We start from the raw sequence: 24,223 nt of genomic DNA, 5'->3' as shown, positions 1-24,223 counted from the left end.
TGATTCAAGTAAGTTGATAATGAATAATGGTGATTTAAAATAATTAAAAATTATTTATTATATCAATTTATTTAATATATGTTATGTCCCGATAAGCATAATGAATGGTAACATTTGACATCCATTTATCAACAAATAATACGCGTTTATTATTTATGATTCACTTGTTAAATAACTAAACTACACATATTCATGTCCCTCTTATTATCAGCTTCATTTTCACCTATGAACTATTATTCTACGATCTACCATTCTTCAATTATGCACCGTCTATTCATTACTACCTCCCACACTCACAACCACATTTGACTAATTCTTATGCGAATGTTCTTTCATATTTTATTGGTACGATGTGATCTGTCTGCTTGATATATAAACCTAGTATGTTTGAAATAAATGATTGATATTACAGAGGTTGAGACTGGTGTTCTGGAGTTAAGTGGTTGTGTTAGGCAGAAAGCATGACCGATAAATATCCTAGACTGCTCATATGGATTTAACGAGTCATTAATCCGATTGATAATTCACTACTCTTTAATTGACGGTATCATTACATTATACATTAACAGGGCACACAGGTCATAAGTTATAACAAGATGTGATATTCATTAAATAACTAAATAAATAAACAAACTTATTCAAGTGAAAATTTTCAACAACAACAATAAAAGAAATTATTTGACAGCACAATAATATTTTTTTCATTATTATTTATCATTTATTTATCTTCTAAATTAAGACTTAATTAATGAACAATTTCCTTATTGAAAAATTAATCAATAAACAAACCAGTAATCATTGATTATTATCAGAAGTCTTGTGAAGAGTTTAGATATTTCACTAGTTGAAATCATGAGTCACTTAAAGCTAGACCACCATGGAAAACGTGGGAGCACTGGATGTGAACTGCTGAGGAGTCCCACAATAGGACGAAACGGCCATTCAGTGCTTCCAAGTTTTCCATGGTGGTTTAGCTTCAACTGACTCATGATTTCAACCAGTGACATTATTAATTAATTGGAAAAAAGATCAGAAAAAGATAATTAATTAAACAAAAAAGATTTAACTTGACATAGAAACAACATGGAACAATAATCATAAAATGATAATGAAGAAGATAAGGTTTTTTTCTTTATTATCTGAATAAATATTCTAGGAATCAAATTAAGAGGCAAATTTATCGATTTTTTTATTTGCTTCAAAGCATAAGACAACATAAATAATGATTCATATTGATTTAAACTTTCTAATTTGTGACCATTCGAATATAGATAAAATTGTTTATTGATTAATTGCTTTACTATTACTATGTGAAATTGATTACAATGATATAAAGATATATACTTGTTATTTTTAAGATAATCTTGAGTCTTACTATTATAACATAGTCCTTACTTTTCAGTTACACTCTATATTTTCAAGTTATATTTGTTTTAATTGAAAGGATTTATTCTCTTTTCATCGTTGACATTAAGGACTGAAATTGACTAGTCTCTTGTGTCAGATGTACATCCTAACTGGATTACCTTGATATTGCATCATAGTCAAAAGTTCAAATTAATTTGGTTGATGGCTTTTTTTTCACAATCCATTCATTCCATAAAATGATTGTATCAAAGCAATGCCAATAAAGACTACTAGAAAATATGTAGAAACGATAGGATAATTCAGACGAATACTAGTAATAGTTTGGACAACCTACTAGTTGAACAAATCAATAACCATTCAATTCCACTCATTTTTGTTAGATGTTTCCTAGTTATCTAACTATTAATAATCAAACTATGGGCGACATGGCTCAGAATCGGTAACAATGGTGTTGGCGTATACAGTCTTTGTCTTCTCTTAAACCATGAGGTTAAAATTACTTTATATCTTTATTTCTACGAACTGATTCTTCTTCCCCTGTTATATCCTTATATGCAATCTTTTTTTATACATTACTACCATTGGAATAACGACTTTTATGAATTTGATGTTTATTTTGTTGTGCTAATGAGGTGTGACAACTTGGACCGATGCATATATGTGCCTGATCCTTTATTGTAGTTGACTAACTGACTTTAAATCTGCTGTATGATATCAAAAACGGCATTGTACTAATACAAGATATCATAGACCGATTAAACAAATATTTGTGTCAAGTTGACTGTTGATCAAAAATTGACCAAATATATGACTATTATCAATCGATAGGCATAGAATTTATCCAGTTGATGTATATGCATCTTTTAACAAAAAGTTTCTCTTCAATAAGTATTGTTAACTTGAATCTTCATATTGATGTTTGGGACTGCAACTGATCAATCTCTTATGGGCATATATGTATACTGTGCGTTTTGCCTCGATATTGCGTTCATTCTTAAGCATTATAAGCAAAGATGGATAGTGGTTAATAGTGGAATCCAGGACACGTGTTTCATCCTATTTATAATACTTGTGAATGAAGGCAATATCGAGGCAATCCGCACAGGATGCACATATGCCAATAAGAGACTGATCAATTGTAGTCCTAATCGTCAACGGAAAGATTCAAGTAAAACAGTACCAAATTGAATTTAAACTTCATCTCATCACAAAAACAAGCGTCTATCAAGACTAAGTAACTATATGGATAAGGAGATGGTGTTTGAAGTGAACGGTACTGAGTTCAAGTCGCGGAGCGAACATCAACTATGATATGCAGATACATCCATTTGATGAATCCCAAATAGAAAGAAACGCGCATCGTACATTCCACTGCTAGCAACTATTCATCTTTGCCTGAAAAGTTCCAACGATTTTTTTCTAATATTCTGTCCCTTTTTTAAGAAAAAAAGTAACATAATCAATTTGAAACTATTTGAACAAATTATCAACTACTTAATTCTTTATAAATTTTACACACACAAAAAAAAAAAAACAATTTTACTCATGATTAAAAATTAATTGATTTTTAAATATTTTTTTTTTTTTTTAAAAATTTTGTTCTCAAAATATCCCCAATTGAATATTGAATTTCTTTATTAATTTTTGTTACTTTAGTGACTTCAACTGTTACATAAATTTTCTTATTTCTATGATCAACACAATTGATAGTTTAATTTCACTTTTGTTTCTTTTTTTAAATTCCCTTTTTACAAATTTTTAATGAATTCAATGATCGTAACAATAAGAAAAATAAAATATTTTAGAAGGTAAGGAATATTTACATGAGTGAATATTATTGTTAGACATGTATCTAATTTTAATTATTAGTAATATATCTACATAAAAGTTATTTTTCCATCTGAATATACTGTTAAACTATATAATAGACAACTTATATTTTAATAGTTGAGATCATGAGTCAATTGAGGATAGATCATCATGGAAAATCTGGAAGTACTGGACGGCCGTTTCATCCTATTGTGTGACTCCTCGTCAGTGCTCATCCACGACCCCACGAGATTGATAGGGCCTGGGTTTGAATCCCGCGAGACGAGAATGTAGATGTGCACCCCTGAAGAGTCTTATACTGGGACGAAACGGCCGTCCAGTGCTTTCAGATTTTTCATGGTGGTCTAGCTTTGATTGACTCATGATCTCAACTATTTAAATTACTATGATATTCACAAAACGCCTTCTGTGACAAGTTACAGTGATATTAGTAATAATAGTTTATAGTAATAGATTGTTATATACATACAAATATTACATGAGTACACATGACATAACAATAATGATAGTAACAATAATACAAATAACATGTGGTTAGAAAAGAAATCAATGATGTAAAGAGAATACATATAAAGAACATTTAATATTTATAATAATATATTTTCCCCTAACAACTAAGTTCATTTTACATCTATCTCCCTATCTACATATATATTTCTTTTAATGAAATAAATTATTAAACGTTTGCATCTCTATTTAATTATTTTATAAGGTTTTTGCCGAAAAAGAAAGTTCTTGTCAATTAAATTCTATTTATTGAAATTTAAATAAAACGATACAGGAAATATAAGTGAGTTTTTTTTGTTAAAATTATGAATTGATCAATTTTAGACTACCATTAAATACCTGAAAGCACTGGACGGTATTAGGTTTGAATATTGAGTGCAGGATTGTGAATACACACTGCTCAAGAGTTTTATACTAGGATGAAACTATTGTCCAATGTATTCAGATTTTCATTTGTGAAAATTTACGCGATCATGATTAGATCATCTTGTGAAGTATTTTGTTTTTTAACTTAGCAGCTACTTCAAATTATGTTTTAACTAACGTGAAAATCGATTTTGTTAAATGTACATCAACAATTATCTTAAATTTATGTTATAACTTGTGGCCCGTTTGCCCTGTTAATGTATAATGTAATGATACCGTCAATTAAAGAGTAGTGAATTATCAATCGGATTAATGACTCGTTAAATCCATATGAGCAGTCTAGGATATTTATCGGTCATGCTTTCTGCCTAACACAACCACTTAACTCCAGAACACCAGTCTCAACCTCTGTAATATCAATCATTTATTTCAAACATACTAGGTTTATATATCAAGCAGACAGATCACATCGTACCAATAAAATATGAAAGAACATTCGCATAAGAATTAGTCAAATGTGGTTGTGAGTGTGGGAGGTAGTAATGAATAGACGGTGCATAATTGAAGAATGGTAGATCGTAGAATAATAGTTCATAGGTGAAAATGAAGCTGATAATAAGAGGGACATGAATATGTGTAGTTTAGTTATTTAACAAGTGAATCATAAATAATAAACGCGTATTATTTGTTGATAAATGGATGTCAAATGTTACCATTCATTATGCTTATCGGGACCTAACAATTTATAATTATAACACTTTCTACTATGACAATAAATACTTCATAATTAAATTGTCTTATTGAAACAAAATTGAATAATTAAAATCACCCACCTGAAATAAAACGTTTATTACCATCCTACTTTTTTAGTTTACATTAACAGTGGGAGACAATGTAAAATCTAGTTTGTTCCAGTAAATCAAAATATCTTAAATTTCAATTGGTATTATTAATGGATGAATGTTAATATATAATTGAAAAGCTGAAAGCCTTGAACGGTCGTTTCGTTCTAGTATGGGACTCGTCAGTAGTGTTTATTTAGTTACTCATAATAAAACATCTATTTGAAAAACACAGACAAAAATGTTGGTTCAATCTTATATAGCTCATTTACTTAAGTATACTAAGATATATCTTTATTCATTACATGATTATTATGAAATTAAGCATCGATAGTAACTATAAAACTCAATATTATTTACCTAACCGAATCGAGACCATAATTCGTATAAGTGAACAAGATGTTAATATATAACTACTTCTTACTGTGTTATCTATCCTCAAATAACTAAAGCTTATAGCATACAGAATATGGTCAACGTTTTGTTAAGAAATCAAATCTATTTGGGTTTTTTTACTTTGAAAGATTTGCTAAGTAGTATCATGAAAAATAAATAAATTCTTGATTTATCAATTCTCAATACCATTCTATTAATCAACGTCAACTAAACTCAATAAGATTTAGTATACTAAGATATGGTTTCTTCTTATGCGTGTTTAATGTTAAACAGGTCTATTTATCTATCTATCTTTCTATGTATTTCTTTTTTGTTATATTGGATGTTATTCACTATCAGAAATACTTTCAAGGAAACAATCCTTTATTCTATTCTATTACAAATTAAATCTGATAGATATATATAATCCATACCAAATCTCCGATTTTTGACTAATCAGTACCCATCTGGTGACAATTTTTAAGAAACATTAACATATAGGAAAGTTCTTACATCGTTTTTCATAGAGATTAAAAGAAATCTTCCTGGTTACAATTAATATAACATTCTTTTGTTAATTACAGTACATTAATTTCACTATCTATCTACAAATGTATAGAAATATATATATTTAATAAGAGAAAAAAAAGACACTTTACGTCAGACTATAACAGAATGATAAGTAAACTCTTTTTGTCATTAGGTCGGAATTATATCAAAGGAACGTGTAATATTAATAATAATAATAATAGGTAACCACGGGATTTTTTTACCCCAGATACTGGAAATAATTACTTGGTTATAGTTGTCCTATTCTATGAATAGAATATTATTTATTTGTATTTATTATAAGACAAGTCTATTAGTTATTTATATTGTTCAATGAATAAATTCAGTATATGCTTAATATGGCTATAAGTTGACTATTTATTTTGTATGAATATAATACATTCACAGGTTGAAATCATGAGTCGATTGAAGCCAGACCACCATGGAAAACCTAAAAACACTGGACGGCCGTTTCGTCCTAGTGTGGGACTCCTCAGCAGTGCGCATCCAGGTTTTCCATGGTGGTCTAGCTTCAATCGACTCATGATTTCAACCTGTGAAATTTCTAAAACTCTCCACAAAACCCATTCTGATAATACATTCAGTTACTTTAAGTCATATCACTAAACTCTTTATATAAATCTCTACTAATTGCTTATTGTTAAAATATAAAAATGAAGAGGAATTTTTAACTGTTTAGATTGTATTCACATTAACTTGGATGGTTTATAGTAAGAAGTAATTAATCATCGATATAACAAATATGATAGTAATTTTCTTAATAATGAAAATGATTAAGCAGCCCTAAAAACTAAAATTAAACATTTTATAAATAGGCAAATTCGTAAATGAAACAAATTTTATGTTAAATTACGAACTATACACATAGTTATATCAATTGTAGACAATATATCATTGATGGGTAGTGTCTAGCAGTGAAATCCAAGACGCGAGTTTCGTCCTATTTTGGACTTTTCAGTTATATGTATCTACACATATGCCAACAAGAGACTAGTCAATTGTAGACCTAATCAACTGTGGGAAGTTATCAGCAAACCATACTAACATGTCGTTTATGTCAAATTTTGTTATAAACTATAATTAAATTCAACATACATTTATCTCACACGATTTGTAACTTAATTTTGTCGAAATCATTTATATTCAGCAAAACATTTGAACAAGTGATATAGAAGTGTGACCGTCTATATTTATCTAAAAATGTGAATAACAATTCTTCATACATCTAAACTAGTTCCATAGAGAAAATTAATCATCATTAATCAGATAATATTCGTAAATTATTCTATATATATATATATATATATATATATATATATATATATATATATATATATATATATATGATAAGTTGCTAGGTTTGAAACTATCACGAGTTCACTTAATCTGCGAACGAGAACAAGACTCTGTGACAAAAGACCAGTAAGCTAGCTATTGATGCGTCCTAGAGAGAGAAGTTCAAGCTTGGAATGGGAAGTATATTCTGCAAACAGCCAGAAACAGTGCAAAACCGCCCTTGGGGAGAGTCAGCAAATAGTATACTAAAAGACGCAACGGACCAGTGGCATTTAAGATATTTCCAAGTGAAAAATACAACATGAAGGTGACAAGAGCGCCTTTGGCGCGAAACCAAAGAAATTCAAACTTTCTAAATAAAATTACAAAATTAAGTCCTTTCCCAAGTGATTTCTGGGGATATAACGTCCCCAACATAAGTAACAATTTGTAATCCGATAAATGATACCCTGGTCTTATAATCAAACGTATAAATTAGAAGGAAATAAACTAGTTCCTCTTCTCCTTCTTAACAAAACTAGTCATTCTTAGATCAAAATAATTCTGTATAATATGACTATAAGTTCATGTTTGGATTAATTAGTTACTATGTAAATCATTTAACAACAAATTTTAAACCCCCAGAAATAATAATGGAATCTTATTTGTTCTACAGTAAATAAATTTAGATGAGTTCATTTAAAGAGTTATTTACTCATTTACATTTAACTAACCGAATTGAATCTGATATTCATTAACTTAATAGAATATAAATATAATAAACAATCAACTGAATATAACTATCTAACTTTTAAAAAAGGAACTTCAATCAAACGAAATATAAGCAACTGTATTAGTTTATGTACTGGGTTATTACGTCATATCCATTGGATTTATGCAAATTTGTTTATATATATATATATATATATATATATATATATCAGAAAATGAATTTTAATTATCCAGTTTCTAATGAAAATAAACGCAAATTAAAAAGAGAAACAAAAATTCCCTATCGAAATTCAAATGAACCAAAATATTTGAATCTGTTACCATAGTCTAACAAAATAATTAAAGTTGTGATTATCAATATACTATAATAAATGAATCGATAATAACATACTAGAAAATTTGTAAAGATAAATCGATTATCAGAAGGGGTTTGTGGAGATTATAGAAATTTCACAGATTGAAATCATGAGTCAGTTGAAGCTAGACCACCATGGAAAACCTGAAAACACTGGACGGCCGTTTCGTCCTAGTGTGGGACTCCTCAGCAGTGCGCATCCACGATCCCAGACCCTGCCAGATTCGAACTCAGGACCTATCAGTCTCACGCCAGGCGCATGACCAACTAGACCAGTGAGCCGGCATCCAAAAGTGTTAATGTCTAACTTCAACCAATTCACGAAGTTACGCCACCATGCACCATTGTCTTCAGTGAGCTGATATCTCACAACAGACCTGATTGGACTCCACTGGTAACGGCTTCTCATTGGAACTCCAGAAGTATCTCTTGAAGTCAGTCACTAGTGAGCAGGTGATTATTACCAGAAGGGGTTTTGTGGAGATTTTAGAAATTTCACAGATTGAAATCATGAGTCAATTGAAGCTAGACTGTTCATCACTATGAGGGCTTACAAAGATTGCTCAATTCTATTGTTTATATCATAGAGTAATCTTAATTAGTTTACTATTGAAAATCACGAAGTATTGGACAGTTATTTGATTCTGATATGGGATTTCTTTTTGCTGTAGACATGCACAACTGTACTAGGAATCAAACACAAAGTATTCACGTTTTACAAAATCTGCACCTATTGGTTTATATGCCGTGGTTTCCCACTAATGAAGAATCACACATTGAGATAAGCCAACTACCCAGTGCTTTATGGGTTTTAATGTTTGTCCAGCTAAGAAGTTCAAATCACTTAACTTGTTTACTTGGAATTATTCTTTAACTCTTACTGATAATGCATTGTGTTTGTTAACTTGAAAGCTTCAGATTAAATAAGTGTAAATAAACGTTTACATTTATTATTAAAATAAATTGTTCTATCTGATAAACTGAATAATCCACAAAATATTAACATTTGTATATATCATTTCCTTTTTGGTGCCTGAAACTTATGGATTACCTATTTATTCTTATCTATTTGGGTAGTTTTTTGGGAATAACTACAATTTTAAGGAGGCTTCGCCTGATGTAAAACTACTAGAAAGTATTAGATACGAAATAGCTGTTTTAAACAAACCTCAGACTTCATAACAGCTTACGTTCAAGGATCAGAACGGAATCAAATTCAGAAAATTCCAGTCTCTGCTAAGTGACGATAAACTGAACATTAAATCACATATTCTTAAATCAGGGTAATTGTCATCTGATTGCATGAATGATCACCATTTTAATAGATTTAAGTTAGATTCTACTAATTATGAATTTATTTACCATTTACTCCTAATAAAACAGTTTTTTGTAAAACTGTTGAATTCATGAATCGATCTAAGCTAGAAAAAGATTGAAGACTTGGAAACACTAGACATCCGTTTTGTCCCAGTACGGGACTCCTCAGCAGTGCGCATCCACGATCCCGCCCACAGGACTCGAACGTAGGACCTTCGATCTCGAGTGCGAACGCCTAACGCCTTGGCCATTGAATCGGCATCTAACGGTGTTAAAGTCTAACCTTAATCAATCAACAAAGTTGCTCCACCGCCCATCAATGTCTTCAGTTAGTCAGTGCCTCACATTGACACGGTTGAACTCCACTGGTCACAGCTTCTCTCTTGAACTCCAGGAAATACCTCTTGAAGCCAGTCACTAGTGAGCACATAAGAATTAATCGAAGTTAGACATTAACACTGTTGAATGAAGGCTTAGCGGTTAACAGGTTAAACGTTATCACGCGATACCAAAGTCCCTAGGTTTGAATTCTACTAGCGTGATCGTGGCTGCATACTGCTGAGTAGTCTTATACTAGGACGAAACGACTATCCAATACTTTCAGGTTTTCTATAGTGGTCTACCTTAAATCGACTCATGGATTCAACTACTAAAATAACTGCTACAATCTCCATAAAATCCCCCTTTCTAATAATAATATTTTTTTATAAAATTGTCAACGAATAATTCTGAAAACAAAAAGAAATCATAGATTTATATCTGGGCAGAAAAGAATAAAGAACAATCATAATTAACGCATTAATGCTCATATACAAAAAAACACAACAAAGAACAAAGAAACTATTTTCATTTTTATTCTTCTGACAATTTTTCGAACCTGTATTTTCTCTCTCTCTCTCTCTCTCAGTGTATGATAAATTATTCTACCCTCTTGGGTAAATGATTTTTTTACGTTTCATTTCACTTTAATAAATGATTGAATAGAAAGAGCAAATTGATAATAATAATAATAATAATAATAATAAAAGTTTGAAAAATGTTTATATGATAATCAACTTATAAGATTGTAGATAGAAACCTAAAGTTATATAATGACGTCAATTGTTTGTTCGTCTATTAATTCATAGATAGTTTACATTGAAATAATTTGAGTAAAAAATATTTTTTATAATAATAGTAATAAATAAAAGTAACATACTCAACTGTTCTATTATTAGTACCGAAAAATTGTATTCAGCTAAATTAAACTGTTTTGATAGAGTATAATATATGAAGTACACATGATTATACAGATAGATTACTGAATAATAGTTGAAATCATGAGTCGATTGGAGTTAAACCATCATGGAAAACGTGGAAGTACTGGACGGCCAACTCGTCCTAGGATGGCACTCCTCAGCAGTGCGCATCCACGATCCCGCGCCCTCGAGGTTCGAATCCAGGACCTATCAGTCTCGCACCAGGCGCTTAACGAACTAGACTACTGAGCCGGCATCCAACGGTGTTATTGTCTAACTTCAACCAATTCACGAAGTTGCGCCACCATACACCATTGTCTTCAGTGAGCTGATATCTCACAACAGACCTGATTGAACTCCACTGGTCACAGGGGGGCGGGATCGTGGATGCGCACTGCTGAGGAGTCCCATACTAGGATGAAAATGCCATCCAGTGCTTCCGGATTTTCCATGGTGGTCTAGCTTCAATTGACTCATGATTTCAACTATTGAAATTACTAAAATCTTCACAAAACCTCTTTTGGTACTGAATTATAGTTAATTTCGTATTATGTTTTATTTTTAAAATATCCCTACTAGTCTGTTTGACACAAAATCATAATGCATTGTTTGAGTAGTTAAAAGAAAAAAATTCAATAATAGTAGGAATTAAGGTTTCTTACTAGTTAGTAGTTATCAACATGGTGAGATCACTTATTTTGATATAATTTAGTTCTATATGAATAAAGTTATATACTAAGCATTCAAATGTTAACATTGATAATTATGATGCTTGTGAAAACGGCTCAAAGAAATTAGTTTTTTTTCTTTCAAAACGAAGTTTACTAACGAGATCTGGATTCAGAACGTCTTTCTAATTACCTACAATTACTTAAATAATACTCACATTCTTACAAAATTAATATATAATAAGGTAATTTGTAGAATAACTTGTTAACTTACAATTGGTGTTTAAATAAACGAATAAACATCGTTTCTCTATTATATAAACTCTGTTGTTTAATTACACATTTGGTTGATCCCATCATGATTTAATTATTCATCTGTTATATAACTATTGATAATTAGTTGCAATCGCCCCTTATGACGGACTATTTTAGACGGTTTGTCAATAAAATATATAGTGAAATAATCTAATTATGAGAGTTGAGTGAATTAAAATTCAGTTTACTGTTTGGGGACAATTACTCAATATCAGAAGGGGTTTTATGGAGATTTTTTAGAAATTTCATAGATTGAGTCAATTGAAGCTAGACCACCATGGAAAACCCAGAAGCACTGGACGTCCGACTCGTCCTAGTATGGGACTCCTCAGCAGTGCGCATCCACGGTCCCGCACCCCGCCAGATTCGAACCCGGGACCTATCAGTTTCGCGCCAGGCACTCAACCAACTAGACCACTGAGCCGGCATCCAACGGTGTTAATATCCAACTCCAGTACTTTCAGGTTTTCCATGGTGGTCTAGCTTCAACTGACTCATGATTTCAATCAGTTAAATTACTCATTAGTCCAAAACTTAAAATGATTTCAGCAAGTTGTATGTAAATAGATTTTTCATAATTAAACACAATAAAATGTAAACTTCAAGATCATATATGAACATACTACCCAAAAGAAGTAAAGAAAAAAAGAGGAGCAGGCACGCATTCAGTTTATTACTACAAAAGCAGTAAATTATTGTGAACAAATTTATCGATTAATTCTATTTTAATGTTACATAACATTTTATCAAATTAAACTCGTAATTAATTGTTTTTCTCATGACAACAATTTTCGGAAATCTTCAATCTGTGATGTAATAACTTAACTACTTACTTTGTAATATTTACAAACTAATAATATGATGTAATAACATATTCTAAAACTTTCATATGTGGTATATTGGTGAAATGGTCGATTATGATAAACTCGTGTTTGTCTCCAATGATGAATCAAATTGTCTTAAAACTCAGTGTGGAAAACATTGTTTTATTATTGATTCCAATGCATTTCATGTATACAATCCTTAAAACTGACTGGTAACTAATAGAAGACCTTATATAATAATCAATAATTAAGAAGAAATAAAAAAAAAACAATTAAAAAGATAACTGTTACCGTTTTCCGATTATTCTCTAACCACATATAAGCGAACAATTGTTTTCATTTAGATCGTCATCAGGAGGTACTCTAATGTATATGAATATTTATACGAAAATGTTAGCACATCTCATTGATAGCGGTCATGCTGTAGATAAATCGAAGTCATTTCGAGTGACCTATCGTATACCTCCGTCATTTTCTAACGGAGTTCGTTCCCGCCTCCTACATATAGCTGAAGCCATAGGAATTCGTACATATAACCGCAATTTATGTGTACAGAAGAAATTCGTAACCCCCTTATCCCTATCATGGCCAGTTATAACTTAATTACCGATTTTTTTCTTTTTATTACTATTATTATTGTTATCTACTTATTTTATCTTATTTTTGTTATCATTAGCCTTATTTTCACATCTAGTATTTGTTTGTAATGTTCTGCCTCTTGCCGTTTGTATTCTTCACTGTCTAATTATTTACACACTTCCTATTACGTAATGATTTTAATGTTTTGTGTTGACTATTCCAAGTCTATTTACCCACATTTGACCTTCTATTTCCAACGTTTAACTACTGATAAGACTTTTGTTATCGTATTTAATTATTCTTACTACTATCAGTCTTCCTACTATCGGCTTGTAATTTTACTTATTATGTGTGGTGACCTATTCTATTTCATTGTGATTATTGACCCATATTGCCTTGATTGGTTTAACATTTTCGTATAAATATTCATATATATTAGAGTAAAGCCTGATGACGATCTAATTGAAAGCAATTGTTCGCTTATATATGTTGTCCTGATTTTCACAATGGGAATCTTTAATCTTCTCTAACCTGTCGATCACTATACAACGTTCATTCGGACCATTTTATCATATATTCATGTTTAAGATTAAACAAATACTCATTTAAATATAACAATGTAATTGTTTTCGAATACATTATTTCTAGAAAGTAATTGAACTACTGATCTAGTTCGCGTACTTATGATTTTACTTTGAATATACAATATATAAGTCAGGCCATTGAATATGATAGCCTTTTTTTTAAAAATATTTCATAACTGTGTTAAAGTGTATAATTTCATGTTAGTCAGTTTATTAATATGGTCTCATAGTTTGTTTCCATTTTCTTCTGGGTTTATGGAAAACATTTTGAGTCATTCAGTAAATTGAAGTATTCCTGAATTATCTTCACGTTATCTGTTATTTACAGATCGTTGGATAAATGTAAATGGTAATGCCATCCAGTGGGATTTTGCTTTATTAGTTTCATTTCAGTTAATAATCTTCCGATAGTAAATATGTTGTTTTGTACACGTTTCTTGTTATTTGAGTAGATTAATAAACAATCTACAAGGCGAACTAAAAGAATTATTTGGTTGCCAATTGGCACCGAAGATTAGATGGATTTTGAGATGATTCTCATGACAGACTAACTCCATCTGGAGAACCGTCAAAACTCAAGGAGTATTGGGTAGTTGTTTTCAGTTTGGCGTTAGGATCCTAAGCTGTAAATGCCGATAACTCGACGTTAACAAAATAAATTCCCGTCAGGTCTCCAGATGAGTCTTTTACCTTTTGATTTCAGGATTTAATTGCAACGGTTAGGAGATCTAACTTTATATAAGTCATAAAATCACAATAACATTATGCAACATCATACAAATCACCTCCACAATATTGGTGAGTTAGACTAGTTATGATTTTTCACTAAAACTTAATATACTTATCTCAAAGTTAATTTCACTGATCATCAATAGTTTCCAAGTTTAGTAGATTATTATCCAAAAAGCTTGTGACTTAAGGCTATATCGAGGCAATCCGCACAGGATACACATATGCCATCATGAGACTGATCAATTGCAGTCCTAAATAACGATGGGAAGATATAAGTAAAACAACACCAAGTGAATTTATTATCCATTTCGTTTTACAAGTACACAAAAAAAATTAATGTGAAAGAAAAAGAAAAAAAGAAAGAAGGAACAACAGATCAGTCACATCTTACTCTAATTTATTCTTATTCACTAATTTCCTGTATTCAAAAACATTTTGTCATGGATCAAATATCAGTTACCCGTTTATTTTTGAAATTACTTTTTCATTCGGACTATTTGTTTGTTTAAATGAAACTAGAACAAAAAAAATTGATCTGAAAGTGTATCATATTCAATTCTCATTGAAGGTCATGATGAAAAATTAAAAGTTATTTCTAGTTCAATTAACAAATAAAACTGACATATTTATACAATATTCCATTGAGTCTTTAATATAAATAAATAAATTATTGAATGAATTTTCTTGATAATTACTATGTAAATAGTTGAGATCATAAGTCAATTAAAGATAGAACAACTTGGAAAACCTGAAAGCATTGAATGGCCGTTTCATTCTAATGTGGGAGTCTTCAGCAGTGCGCATTCACAATCACGCCGCATGAGATTCCAAATCAGGTTCTATCAGTCTCACGAGCGAATGCTTAACCACTAGACCACTGAGCTGACCAGCATCCAATGGTGTTAATACCTAATTTCAATTAATCCACGAAATTGAGCGACACATCCACAATTGTCATCAGTGAGTTACAATCTCACAACAGACCTGGTTGAACTCAATTGGTCACGGGAGGGATGCGCACTGCTAAGGAGTCCCACAATAGGATGAAACGGCCGTCCAGTGCTTCCAGGTTTTCCATGATGGTCTAGCTTCAACTGACTCATGATCTTAACCACTGAAATTACTATAATATCCACAAAACCCTTCTGATATTAATCAATATATGCTCACTAGTGACTGGCTTCAAGATGTATATCCTGGAGTTCTAGTGAGAAGCAGTGAACAGTGGAGTTCAACCGGGTCAGTTGTGAGAGTGTAACTCACTGATGACAATGGTGGATGTGTCGCTCAATTTTGTGGGTTAGTTGAAATTAGATATTAACACCACTGGGCGTTGGTCAGCTCAGTGGTCTAGTGGTTAAGCACTCACTTGTGAGACTGATAGGTCCTGGATCCTAGATCCGAATCCCTCGAGACGGAGTCGTGGATGCGCACCTCTGAGGAGTCCCACAATAGGACGAAACGGCCGTCCAGTACTTCAAGGTTTTTCGAGTTTTTTTATTTTATTTTTTATACCTGTTGATGGAAAATTTGAAAAAGAACGCACACACACACTTAATAAAATTTGACTTAGAAATTAGATACAATTTGTATTTATATAAAAAAAAGAAGAAAAGCGTTCTAGATGAATAAAATTTGTTTTAAAATATCACACATGATAATATAAAATTTAATTTTTATGTTTCATTTCTCTATGAGAAATATATAGAAGTAGTAAAAATGTTACATTCAATTGTAAACTGTCGACTAACAATAATCATGGATACAGTTTTGATTCATAATTTCTAAGTGAAATGTTGAAAGTTATTACAATTGAATAAGTATCGTTTACAAAGTTATGTATATATATATATATATATATATATATATATATGGTCTGAGAATGGAAATGAGAAAGAAAGTAAGTCATTGAAACCCCTATTCATTCTCATAAGATAGTTTATATGTTATAAAAGTAAAGATCTATGCACACAAATAATTATGAACAATGCTCAGATCTTTACTAAAATCTAACAATGAGTACTATATCTTTAAACTATAAAACTAAAGTTGAATTGTTTTTGGACTTTAATCATTTTGGTACATCAGATGAGCCTTCAAATGCCCTGGTATGGCCGAGAGTGGGGTGAGCCCGCCCTCCCTCTCGAAGTACTCTAACATGGCCACGCGTATACTGCCTCTGCCAGGGAAGTCCTACTCACTGCCTTCTCGTGGCGGGGGTGTTGTTTACAAAATCGAGAGGATGAAAAGCGGATGTCCGGCGCTTTAACCGGATTCCAAACCAATGGTGCACATGGGCTCCAGGATCCTGCGGCAACAAATGGCGTATGAACCAATCGTCGGTCACCGACTACCATGGGACTGCATCTCCTCACGATGCTCCACTGCTTGTGGATCAGACCTCAAGGTTAAAGACTCGGGGTGTGGATCTCTAAGAAAACCACCAGCTTCGGTCTGGGCACCCGGGTAGTATCCCAGCCCTCACACAAATCGAATGATTTATGTAGCGCATATCTATTTCGTGCCTCCTTGTATCAATGTTTATGTGGTTAAATAAATAAATAATAAATAACATCAGACGATGATTATTCAATATCATCTTACAACATCTATTTTATTCTTAACTTACAAGTCAAGAATTTTTTTTACTAAGACTACTAAAATTCATCTTGAAATCTATTATTGATGAGTGTAGAATTTTTATTTATTTTGGTTATAATAATCAAGCAGTTCATGGTTTTGAACGAAAAGAATAGACAATTCCATAGCAAACATCGTATATATTTTATTATGGTAATCTACAGGTCATTATTCTAAAATAAACGGTTAAAATAACCAAAGTTTGATAACGGTTACGTTTGTGATAATAGCAAATTCATGCAGTAAAATAATATGTGTATTTGCCTTTATGTTATGGGATAAATAATCTTGAAAAAAAACACCACTGATCAACTAATAACCAGTTGTAACAATCACATAGTTTACAGCTTTCATAAAATGTTGTTAGTAGTTAAGAAATCAAGTTGTTTGATTAACTGATAACGTTTTCTTAAATGAAGATTTCAGAATAATTTTTAATGTAGGATAAAGTCTACCACAAAAACTGAATACCAGAAAGCAGTAAACAGCTGTTTCACTTTGGTTTAGGACTCAGTATTGCGATTCTTCAAATTCATAGCTGAGACCAAATCTAGGACCTACACTCGTGTAGTAAGCGCTTAATTCTTAGACTAATAAGCCAGCATCCAATGGGATGCTTCAATGCTTTGAAACTATCTACCACTGTTCAAAATCTATAACTATCATATACCATACCTGGTCGAACTTCACAAGTCATGGTTTCTTACAAGAACTCATGGAACTAAATCTAAAAGTTACTCACTAATGAGCGCATTACTATTAACAATACTCGTTTAAGTGGTTTGTATAGACTGCAGAAATTTCACAGTTCATATCACAGACAACTGTCCAATGCTTTCATTTTTTTAATGGTTGTCTAATCAAGATTAATTTGTAGTGTAAATTATGTTGATCCAACAACCTTTACAAACTCTCGTTAGTTGATAAAATTGGAATAGTAAAATTCCAAACTTTATTTCATTAACTAAAAATGTTTCTTTTTTCTATTGTCTACATAGTCTTCCCCAAATTAATTCTTTTCTTTCATTTTATGTAAAAAGCACTGAAGCATAATGGTCGTTTTAATTCGGCTAATTAAATGTATTGGTTGATTTAAAACAGAAAAGGTTTATTCATTTGTGAAATCTCTTTCTGCTATAAAATTATGTATAAATTTCAATAGGATTATGATCAAACTTCCTATCGTTTAAATTCGCTTGGTATTATTTACTTGAATCTTCCTACTGATGTTTAGAACTGTGATTGATCAGTTTCGTCTGGGCATATGTGTATCCTGTACGTATTGATTCGATATTGCCTTCATTCACAAGCATTATAAGTAAAGATGGATAGTGGATAGCAGTGAAATTCAGGACACGCCGTTCGTCCTATTTGAGACTCGTCAGATGGATTTACCTGCAGTCCTAAACACTAATGGGAAGATTCAAACAAACAATAAAATGTGAATTTAAAATTCACCTCATTGCACAAGATTTTGGTTGTCAGGACTCAGAAGCTAAGAGGATGACGAGATGGTGTTTGGAGCGAACGTTACTGGGTTCGAGTCTCAGAGTGAACATCCAGTCTGAGTTGCAGGTACACCCAGATGACAAGTCCCAAATAGGATGAGACGCGAGTTTTGGATTACACTGCTAGCCACTATCCATCTTTTCATATATTCCTATTGTTTAGTTTATAACTGTGGATAACATTTCATATATTTAAGTGTATTTGTGAATATTTGAAAAAGACATTAGTAAATTTTCTATAAAAAATATATTATAATTAAAATGATGAATAGACCATTGTGATTGTTTCGAAAGTCATTACATATGTATATGTACATATAGAAATGTATATGTATTCACTCAGGATCATGTAAAGACAGTTAAAATATGCTTAACTTTGCCTACTTTCTGAGTTTTCTGATAGTTTATGACATAATATCATTTATTAATAAAGCAATAACGAAATTGAATAGTTGAGTTCATGAGTCAATTGAAGCTAGACCACCACGGAAAACCTGGAAGCACTAAACGACCGTTTCGTCCTAGTATAGAACTCGTCAGCAGCGCGCATCCACGAATCCGCGAGACTGGTTGGTGGTCTAGTTTCAATTGACTCGTAAATTCAACTATTAAGTTACTATAATTCCGCTCTGATAATAACAAAATTGTTTTTAACTTATTTCAGTAAGTATAATGTCTCTGTTGAATGACCGAATTCATTCCATAGAAAATGTAATACTTTGATACAGTTTTCTCCGTTTGATAAACACTTTAAACTACTATCATTGTGGAAGGTGTTTATGATTGATATTGTTATTCATATATTTTTGTATTATTATTATTATTATTGTGGTTTCAACATTATTATTCATCTAAAGTCATGAATAATTTATTTGCCATTTACTATACGTTATTATTTCTTATTGAATTCATATTGACTTTATATTACTATTACCGTCTTCCACTAAACATTTGATCTAATTTTTAATTACATCATCATATCTCTTACAATTTGTCATCTGTATTTATTATGATTGGTAATCTGACAATTTTATTTAGCGGTATAGATTTATTCAAGTTAACATTACGTAACAGTTACTTTAACATTGTAGATTTAGTTTATTTTGCAAACAATCCTAAAATCGTATGTTACAATTTTAAATGATGTATCAGTATAGGGGTTGTGGAGATTTTTAAGTTTTTGATTGAGATCATGAATCAATTGATGTTAGACCACCGTTGGAAACCTGGAAGCACTGGACGGCCGTTTCGTCCTAGTATGGGACTCTTCAGCAGTGCGCATTCACGATCCCGCTCCCTGCGAGATTCGAACCCAGGACCTATCAGTCTCGCGCCAAGTGCTGAGGAGTCCCATACTAGGACGAAACGGCCGTCCAGTGCTTCCAGGTTTCCAATGGTGGTCTAACGTCAATTGATTCATGATCTCAATCAAAAATTTAAATGATGTAGTTGCCTTAAACTTGGTCATATTTTAGACTGATAATTTTGATATATAACTGAAGAATCTGAAGAGAATTTATAGAAACAATATTCTTCGTTCATAAATCAGTGTTTACCAAAAGATTTAATTACTGATGCATATTTCCAACAACTATACAAACATATAAATATCCTAGAGATAATGCTTCTAAGGAGACATTAGTTTATCTAGCATTTTATAACTACAGATTAGTTTTTTGTTTGAAAGGCAATGTTTATGACGTTTTTCAAATTTATATTTTTGTAAAGATTTTTGTTGAATTCTAAATGGTTACCGCTATTTTTTAGTTTGCTAACTTTGTGCATGTCATTATGCAATCAAAGCTGTTCCTTTTGGTGGAGTTTTGTTCTCTGAGCTGGATGGTTTGGTCTTGGAGCTTTCATCGTTCTTCTGAACGACACCATCAGCACAAACTTCGAGTAGAAAGCTCCATGACCAAACCATCCAGCTCAGAGAACAAAACTCCACCAAAATCATCCACCTGAGCTACAAATCTTCTCCACCATCTCAAAAGCTGTTCCTTTTTAACTTTTGACTTTTTTTACAGAATATAAACTTAACCTGTCTCATCTCTTCGATTAGCGTGTAGGTTGTGAAAGTTAAAGTGTTGCTAATTGACAGACATCCGGTCTATACAAGTTCCCTTTGATTGCGTTGTATTAGAAGACTCGTTAATCGTTCGTAAATAGGACTTACCATAGGCCAAAAAGAGACACCGATAGACATGATTGCTTTATGAAGATTTAACAGGTAATTTATATACAAATAATTTGATCAAATAAAATTATTTTAACAAGTAAATAAATGGTTTTAAGTTTAATTACTTGGGGAATAAGTGAACTCCTGAATTCTCATCAGAAACTAACATCCACCAAACAACTATTTGAGAATAAATGAAACTGGACAGCTACTTCATTTTCGTTTAATTCTCAAAATCAGTGTAGACTCACATTACTAAACACAGACTAAAACCCAAGAATATCAAGTTATATAATCAGCATGATATCTTTAAGCCACTAAATTGAAATCTACTTGTCAATATTTTCAAATTCAGGTGAATTTCTTATCATTTAATCATGTTTTATCCTACTATAAATTTAGTTAGTAGTAACAATTGCATTACTGGTAGTTTTGTTTATAGTCACTGAATTATGAAACCATAAAACTAATATTTAGGAAAAAAAGGTTTCTATAGATAGGCATATTAACAAAACATGTATTATCTTACTTTTAACTGCATCTAAAGGTTTTGCCACAAGTTGTTTAGCAATATAACCAGCCATACCTTATGTTATGTATATATATGTATATGTATATTATTATTAAGATGAGATATTACTTTGAAGTGTCCTAGTAACAATATTATTTTATAGAATGATAATTATGTATATATCTGTATCGAAACAATTTATAAAGTTTCCACAGTATTAAAAAAAGAAAAATGAATAGTTTGCTAAAATAACAAAACGAATAAACTTCTTCTCTTCACTTGTAAATATATAGATAGATAGATAGATAGATAGATAGATAATGTTGTCAAGATAGGCGTAAACAATAGCTCATTAGTCTTTCAAATATAATATAAATACTAATATAAGACAGTAAAATAAATTCATTATTTTCATTGGTTAAAACATAAATTTTTAAACTGATTGGCCTATCACTTATTCTATTCTATTCACATTTTATTACACTTATTAGAGTAATTACCATAATAATAATAATAATAATAATAATAATGATTATTATTAGTATTATAGCTGTTATTAAATAAACTCATATTTATATGGAAAAGAATGGTGATATTCATTAGTTCGAATACATTTCGTTAAAAGTTGATCTATCAGAAGAAGAGAAATAATTTTTAAAAAAAGATTAGTTCAGCAAAGAGTTCTCTTTTCGGCGAATTCATTTTCAAAGCTGTACAATCGCAAATATATATATACTTATTTTTACAGGATGATAATAATGCTGATAGCAAACTTCTGTTAAACATGGTGACAGTGAGGTCAAACAAAGGTATTAAAAAATTTTTTTATAAAGTGAGGAAAGTTTAATAATCGTTTGATTGTTAATGGCTTAAGTATTCATCAAAAATTTGATGAAGAAATTATCAATGGGAAAGGATGGCTCAGCATGATAAGATACATATTGAAACAGAGATGAAATGTAATCGGAATGATCTTGATAATTTCCCTATCTACTTTTTGATGAATACTTAAGCCATTAACAATCAAACGATTATTAAACTTTCCTTGATTTGTAAAAAAAAACTTTGAATACCTTTGTTTATTTAACCTCAATGTCACCATGTTTAACAGAAGTTTATTATCAGTATTATCATCATCCTGTAAAAATAAGCATATATATATTTGCGATGGTACAGCTTTGAAAATGAATTCGCCGAAAAGAGAACTCTTCACTGAACTAATCTTTCTTATTTAATGTTTTAATGAGTGTACTCCGTTTATTAAAGAAAAAAGAAAGACAAAAAACAAAGATTGATAATTACTTACTCACTTACTTACGCCTGTTACTCCTCGTGAAGGAGCATAGGCCGCTCACCAGCATTCTCCATCCAACCCTGTCTTCGGCAATCCGTTCCAGCTCTTTCTAGTAGTTATTCATCTTTTTCATGTCTGCTTCTATTTCCCGACGTAATGCGTTCTTTGGACTTCGTCTTTTCCGCTTCCCTTCAGGATTCCAAGTTAGAGCATGCCTCGTGATGCAGTTTGATGATTTGCGTGATGTATGTCCTATCCATTTCCATCGTCTTTTCCTAATTTCTTCTTCACCTGGAAGCTGGTTTGTTCTTTCCCACAAAAGGCTGTTGTTGATGGTATCCGGCCAATGAATGTTGAGTATCCTGCGTAGACAGCCATTTATAGATACTTGTACCTTCTTGATGGTGGTTGTTGTAGTTCTCCAAGTTTCAGCTCCATACAGTAGAACTGTCTTGACGTTCGTATTGAAGATTCTCACTTTGATATTGGTTGAAAGTTGTTTTGAGTTCCACATGTTCTTCAATTGTAAGAATGCGACCCTTGCTTTGCCAATCCTCGTCCTTACGTCTGCATCTGAACCTCCTTGTTCATCGATGATGCTTCATAGGTATGTGAAGGATTCTACATCTTCCGAAGTTTCTCCATAAAGAGTGATTGGACTGCTGTCCTCCGTGTTGTATTTGAGGACCTTGGTTTTCCTCTTGTGTATGTTGAGGCCTACTGATGTAGAGATCGATAATGTGAAATGAAATAGTGAAACGATACATTAGTATTTGATGATTTCATTGACTGTCAAATAAAGTAAATACAATCAACATTTATTTTGGACAAAATAACAAACACTTCAATGAAGATTCTTCTTCTACTTCTTCTTCCAATTACTTTTAATATTACTTAAGCAAGAAATTATGGAATGATTCATATACTGTGATCACAGTTTTGTTAGTATATACTTATGAAGTATTCAAGCATTCTGATTAATTGACAATGTTGTTTTTGTTATATATATATATATATATATATATATATATATATATATATATATATATATATATATATGTTTTCATACTCTATATTGTTTATTTTTTAATCTTTTTCAGAAATAATTCAATAAACAACCAGTTATTCTGACCTATTATTACTAATACTGAATGAAATGAAATGGTACTGAATTGAACTACTCTACATTTAGGTAATTAACTTGAAGAGATATTGTTTCTTCATAAGAATCTTGTGTTCCAGGATAATATTTACTAATGGTTAGAAAAATAAATAAACTAGCTTTAACTTCAGTGGTTAATTTTTTTAAATTCTCGATTGTTCAAAATTTTTGTTATAAATGAAATCATCACTATTGATAAATAAACAGTTTTCAGTTATCCTGTTGTCGATGTTATTGATTGAATTTTCATCTTCCTTAATCAATAAATGTGCATCCTGCACGATTGTCTTTATGTAGACGTTACTTCGACAGTTTTCATGGAATAGACAAAATGTGGCTAGCAGTGGAATTCCAGAAACTCATTTCTTCCTATTTAGGACTTGTAAGATAAATATATATTCATCGTTGGGTTGATGTTCTCACTAGAACAAGTTAGTGGCAGTTTGAACTCA

The 24,223-nt window shown here is 31.3% G+C and overlaps 1 protein-coding gene across 1 annotated transcript in view; it reads right to left on the bottom strand.

Moving 5' to 3' along the window:
• The window catches only part of CPLX2_1 (complexin 1), a 52,350-nt gene extending 30,824 nt beyond the window's left edge, over nt 1–21,526 (bottom strand). Inside the window, exon 1 of the mRNA XM_051213066.1 lies at nt 21,334–21,526. Coding sequence (XP_051069005.1) covers nt 21,334–21,388 — 55 coding nt within the window. The 5' untranslated portion in view covers nt 21,389–21,526. The remainder of the gene's footprint in view (nt 1–21,333) is intronic.
• Between the last annotated feature and the right edge of the window lie 2,697 nt (nt 21,527–24,223).

This window comes from Schistosoma haematobium, chromosome 3 (genome assembly GCF_000699445.3).
Source record: "Schistosoma haematobium chromosome 3, whole genome shotgun sequence".
Classification (NCBI taxonomy): Eukaryota; Metazoa; Platyhelminthes; class Trematoda; order Strigeidida; family Schistosomatidae; genus Schistosoma; species Schistosoma haematobium.
This window is presented reverse-complemented; position numbering and strand designations above follow the sequence as displayed.